Genomic DNA, 5,926 nt, shown 5'->3' with positions numbered 1-5,926 from the left:
TTGCATATATTAAAAAATTATGAAAACATAATTATAATTTTTTTTGGAGTTTTTAACGAATAATAACAGAAGCTAAAATAGATCAGCGCAGCACGGGTATAGACGTTTTTTTATAGAAGTGAAAATTTACGTTGTTATGTACATATATTATTATGCGTAAAAAAAACTATATATATAATTATATATTAATTTTTGTTTTTATCAAGTAAATTGATCGATAATTTCTGTACGTAGCACAGGTTCATGTCCAGTTAATTAATATAGAATGAAAAACGGGTGAGTTCGTTGAGGCCATGGATGGGGGCGGGCATAGGGAGATAAGGGGAATTAGGGTAGGCACTCAACTCAACAACAGTAACAGAAAAAAAGCTTATCGACAACGCGCCCAACTGAACTGAAGAAGGAAACTCCACTCCTTCGCTCCTCCCTCCTCCTCTTCTTCTCCCCTCCCTCTGCTTTGTCCAAAGGTGCGCTCTCGCTCCCCTCTCCACATTCATCTCCTCTTTCCCTCTATCTTGTTTAGGCGTCCGTTTTGGTTCAGAGTCGTCGAGCGGGTCCATTGCTTGGTTCAGTGTCCGTTCATGTAGCCTACTCCGTTGTGTGTCTGCCGGATTGATTGTATTTCATTCGGTCGCGAGGGGGGGCTTATGTTTCACTTGAGGTTGGGATTGCTGCAGTGGGGGAGGATTCCGCGAAGGAGTCAAGTACTTAATTGGGGCTTTGATACGTTCGTTAACACTAACATTGATGATAGGATGGCAGTGATAGCAATTGGTTCGAACCATCTCTAAGGTTCTTGGGTGTACCGAAAGTTCTTGCTTGGGTGGATATTGTCTCAGTGCTGAATTTGAAGTGGTTTAACTTATTAATTACTAATTGGGGTATGGGCTGTCAGAGGAAGAAGCTTGAGGGGTTCGATGTTGGCAGATACGGTGATTGATGAAGATTTGGTTTAGAGGCTGTCGCTTTAGCTCATTCGTGAAATTTAATGGGTGGAAATGTTACCGGATTTCCTGTACTGTCCACATTTTTGTTTTTTGTTTTGTTTTTTTTTCAAGTTTTAGGCTAGAATCACTCTGCTGGAAATGTTAGATGTACTGAGCACTGTTAATTGAAGATTGGCGGTTGAAAGGAGAAGCATTTGGGGCAAAATATAAAGGATGTTTGGATTGGTATTGAAACTTTATGGAAAGCGTAGTTAGCAGCTTGTAATTTATAATAATTCTTTTACTTTTTTCGATGGAGTCATTCCAGGATTGAAGCAAAAAGAGTGATCCCGTGAGATGGATTTATCAGGAGTTTACCAATCACGTTTCTTTCTATGAGCCTTCAAAATTCCCTCAAATCTGCTATTGAGAAATCCGTGAATTTATTTCTTTATAGCATCTATGGAAATCGCCTCCTTGGTTAATGCATGGATATTTCAGTCCCGAGAAGTCCCAGTGGTTTTTGCTTCTCCGCCAACCCCGTTTCTGTCGGAGGGATTATATGATTCATTCAGTCGCAAAGGGGGGCTTATGTTTCACTTGAGATTGGGATTGTTGCAGTGGTGTAGGATTCTGTGAAGGAATCAAGTCACGTACTTAATTGGAGCTTTGATACGTTCGTTAACACTAACATTGATGATAGGATAGCAGTCACAGCAGTTGCCATGAGCCATCTCTAAGGTTCTTGGGCGTACCAAAAGTTCTTGCTTGGGTGGATTTCGCCTAGTGTTGAATTTGAAGTGGTCTAACTTATCCTTTACCAATTGGGGAATGGGCTGTCAGAGGAAGAAGCTTGAGGGGTTTAGAGACTGTGATGATTGCTTTAGCTCATTTGTGAAATTAATGGTTTAAACTGGGTGATTATCTTACTTGCTTACCTTTACTATCCATGTTTATTTACAATTTTTAGTCTAGAATCACTCTCCTGGAAATGTTAGATGTATTAGGTGCTGTTAATTGAAGTTTGGCGGTTAAAAAGAGAAGCGTTTGGGGCAAAATATAAAGGATGTTGGGATTGGTATTGAGACTTTAGCAGCTTGTAATTTATAGTAATTCTTTTGCTTATTTCGATGGAGTCATCCCGGGATTCAAGCATCAAAGAGTGATTCTGTGAGATGGATTATCAGGAGTTTACCTGTCCCGTTTCTTTCTATGAGCCTTCAAAATCCCCTCAAATCTGCTATTGGGAAATCCATGAATTTCTTTCTTCACAGCATCTATGGAAGTCGCTTCCTTGCTAAATGCATAGATATTTCAGTCTTGAGAAGCCCCAAAGGTTTCTGCTTCTCTAGCACCCCCACACTCTCCTCCGTTTATAAATTTCATTGTTTACTGTTCTAGTTCTCCACCGGCAAACGAAACTGTTAGGTGCCTAGATGTTTGAAATATCTTGCTTTTCGTGCTTTGTCACTGTACAATCTTGTAGTTTTGTAGCTTCATCACATTGTAATTGTTAGCGATGTTAAGGTCTCTCTTGAATTCCACTTCGCAGTATTTTGTTTCTGCTCTAATGTTGCTGTAACATTTTCTTGGAACTCTTGTCTGTAATCAGTCTGTTGATAGCTGTCCCTTTGAATATTTGATGTGCAACATGCAATCTAATACAGGTGTTGGTGAAGTTATGTCTTCCGACTCTGGGAAAGATAATGCATCTGTTGTTGATTCATCAGTAACGGAAGGGAAACATGACATTGGGACTTTTGATGATCCAGGTATACATTTGTGAAACCCTGTCTACTGCTCTGGGTTAATTCAAATGTTAGCACCATCCTTCATAGTCAGTTGATGTAGTCTATTACGGTTCTTTAGAGAGTTGAAGACTGATACTGAAATTTTATAAATGAATGAATTTCTGTCTGGAATTGAGGGAAATAGAATGCTATGTTGTGGATATCTTTTCCAGGCATGTACCCGTGTAATTTGCATCAATCAAATTCATGAATCCTGCAGTACAGGCTCCTCCTTTCCTCAGTTTTGGAGAGATTACAGCGCATATAATTGTAGGACAATGAGTTGAACTATTACCGTCCTCGGGGACATATCATTTGCAAGTCGTTGTCCTGCGCATCATAGACTTAGAAGTTTGTCATGGGATCTGGGGATATCATTCATAAGTTGTAAACTTTTTGCCTCTAAACCTACCCTCTTTTTGACTGAGCTGATCCAATAAGCTGAAACTTTTTGTCAGAAAGCACAAGCAACAAAAGGAATGGGGATTGTTATCCTTCTAGATCAGAAGAACGAAGGCGCTGTCATGATAAAATGGAAGACTCACTTGCCAACAAAAATCAGAAATGGTATAGCACAAGATATTTCGTCATTAAGAGTTTGAATTATCAAAATATTCAGCTGTCAATAGAGAGAGGAATATGGGCTACTCAGGTCATGAATGAACCAATTCTGGAAGAAGCCTTTAATGTAAGACTCCTGTGCTGTATCTTAGTATTATCTAACTAGTTTCTAATGTTTGGATGATTCAAACAATCTTATACTTGTCATTGCAGAATTCTGGAAAAGTAATTCTAATATTTAGCGTCAACATGAGCGGGTTCTTTCAAGGATATGCTCAAATGATTTCTTCTATTGGGTGGAGGCGAGACAATGTTTGGAGTCAAGGAAATGGTAGAAGTAATCCTTGGGGCCGCAGTTTTAAGGTCAAATGGCTGCGTTTAAGTGAGCTGCCATTCCAAAAGACCCTTCATCTGAGGAATCCATTAAATGATAATAAACCTGTCAAAATTAGCAGAGACTGCCAGGTTCCTTCTTGGAAGTTGTGTCTCAGTCTTCCTGTTAGCACACTCGTAGAGTGTTCTAAATGTTTTTATTTTGATTTTTGCAGGAGTTACCCCAGGACATTGGAGAAGCTCTTTGCGAGCTTCTTGATGGAAACATGGATGTGCATGGAGATATAAGAAGGTATCTGGATATGATTAATTATATAGAATATTTATTGAATTTTGTAAATGGGAAGTGGAATAAAAAAGTAATGGTTTTGAGATGTTATTTTTTCCCAGGACTTCGGTGGATTCTCCATGTTCTTCTCGGGATGAAGAGTACGGCGGACCTCCAGTGCATATGTCATGGTCTTCATTGCCCGTGTCTTATCCTTCTGTAATGTATCAGCAACAACCTGAAGCCGGCAGATCTAATTACCAGAACCAGAGATCAGCTGGGATTTTGCCTTCTGAGAATTTATTGGTGGCTTCTGGTTCATCAAAAGTAACAAAGCCGAAAGATTCTCGCATCAACAGAAATCTTCCTGCTCTAGAAGTGGGTAGGGAAATGTCTTCTCGGGGTGATGTGTGGGGTCTCTCCACTGATAGCCCACTCGCAAGTACCCTGACTGAAGATGATTTTCTTGATATGGTATCAGTACTTTATACGTTGGGAATTTGCAGTACATTAAACTTTTATTCTGTATGGGCTTGTGCTTTCAAAGTTGCTTCCTTTATCCATGTGAGCTTTGAGGGGTCTTGATTCTTTTTTCATTTTCGAAGGCAGAATTCAGGGGGAAGTACTGAGTAGAAGAAAATGCCCATTGTAACATATTCTTTCTATTTAATGAATTAGATGCGTATATTTGGCCTTTACTTAACTTATTTACTCTTCTGGAACTTGGTGCAGTCATATGAAGAGTATCTGGAGTTCCATGGCAGAAGCAGCAGACAACTCGCTCCTGTTAGTGTACCTCTCAATTCATTTTCTACTTATTCGTTATTGCAACTAGTATTTATCTAGAAGTCTGTGCTCTTATAGGCCCATGTTGTAATTTTATTATATGGATGTTCATGTTATTTTTCCCCGACTAATCATTCGCTGCATGGTTGTAAAACTGTAACAGGCAATCGGATCCTCTTGGACACCAAAGGAATCACCGAGAAATAGGAAGCAAGACAGTGAACTGTAAACTCATCATCCCTCCCTCCCTCCCTCCCTCCCTCACTCTCAAAAACGAAGTAAAGCCATGCTAAATTACATACAGCTGTTTCTAATGGTTGATAGCACATTCTGCAGCGCATCTGAACAGAGCCGCTCCCGCAAAAGAGCTCACCATTCATCCCAGAGATAAATGCAGTTCAAAGATTGGAGCCCCCTGCTCTGATATCCCAAGTTCCTCTCTGCTGCAGCTGAAGCATTTGCGACTGACGACGGCCATTGTTCTCAATCATAGTAATACGGCTGCAAAGTCTGTACTGGTTACTTTGTATGTTGTTCCATTGTATGCCAAACATTGACTTATTCTGGGGACAATGGCAACGCTGTACATATTTCGATTTGGTAGAAAACGTCCCCGATAACTGTTTCACCCTTCGTTGCCTCGGAGGGCATTCTTGTCTTTGTACATCTCCGTGGAGTGTACTCGGGGATGCTGAATGTTATATGGCGGGACATGGCATAGTCAGATTAATGGTGTAAATTGGTTCTACTTGTGATCCTTCTAACATGCTTTGTGTTGGGAGAGATTATTCGGTGATCTTACCTCGCCACGTGGTATGAGGAAGCATCAATAAAATTGTAATAAACTAAATAATAAGTGCTAATCACTCGATTAATTGTGGTAAGTTTTTTTAATTTAAACAAGTTTATTGGTTTTTTCTCACAACATCATTATGTGGTTGAATCATTTAAAATTTTCTCGTGTGCTGGGGATAGCGAGATAATTTCGCTTCAGATCTATGATGATCGAGCTACTCGAGCTTATTAGATTGAGGTTCAGCTAGCACTAGGACTTAACATCACCCTGCCCGATAGTGACATCACTATTATTTTTATTATAATTATTTATTATTATTAATCGTGAAGCTTGTAAGTTGCATGAGGTAGAAATATAATATAATTTTTTTTGTCAATTTTATTATACATCATATGTTTATTTCAAACTATTATAAATCGCAAATTACGATATATTATATTAGATTACATGAATGATGTTAAGTGAA

The 5,926-nt window shown here is 39.2% G+C and overlaps 1 protein-coding gene across 2 annotated transcripts; it reads left to right on the top strand.

Moving 5' to 3' along the window:
* The first annotated feature begins 301 nt into the window (after positions 1-301).
* LOC116192398 (YTH domain-containing protein 1) lies at positions 302-5,471 on the top strand. Of its 2 annotated transcripts, none has more exons than XM_031520943.1 (9): positions 302-467; positions 2,594-2,698; positions 3,175-3,404; positions 3,491-3,742; positions 3,826-3,902; positions 4,001-4,352; positions 4,611-4,664; positions 4,828-4,889; positions 5,001-5,471. In XM_031520943.1, exons 2-9 carry the CDS (start codon positions 2,608-2,610, stop codon positions 5,053-5,055), a joined length of 1,173 nt encoding a protein of 390 aa, XP_031376803.1. In that variant the 5' UTR covers positions 302-467; positions 2,594-2,607; the 3' UTR covers positions 5,056-5,471. The 2 variants fall into 2 exon arrangements, with proteins under 2 accessions (XP_031376803.1, XP_031376802.1); XM_031520942.1 differs by lacking the exon at positions 302-467 and adding an exon at positions 529-2,262.
* Positions 5,472-5,926: the final 455 nt, after the last annotated feature.

Source organism: Punica granatum, chromosome 1, assembly GCF_007655135.1.
Source record: "Punica granatum isolate Tunisia-2019 chromosome 1, ASM765513v2, whole genome shotgun sequence".
Lineage (NCBI taxonomy): Eukaryota > Viridiplantae > Streptophyta > Magnoliopsida > Myrtales > Lythraceae > Punica > Punica granatum.
Note: the sequence above shows the minus strand (reverse complement) of the source record. Positions and strands in the feature narration are given on the sequence as shown.

Excerpts from the sequence above, each read along its gene's own strand:
- LOC116192398 (XM_031520942.1), top strand. The coding sequence starts at position 2,139 with ATGAGCCTTCAAAATCCCCTCAAATCTGCTATTGGGAAATCCATGAAT. Across the intron at positions 2,699-3,174 it reads TGGGACTTTTGATGATCCAG|AAAGCACAAGCAACAAAAGG; the intron begins GTATACATTTGT and ends ACTTTTTGTCAG. Across the intron at positions 3,405-3,490 it reads TTCTGGAAGAAGCCTTTAAT|AATTCTGGAAAAGTAATTCT; the intron begins GTAAGACTCCTG and ends TTGTCATTGCAG.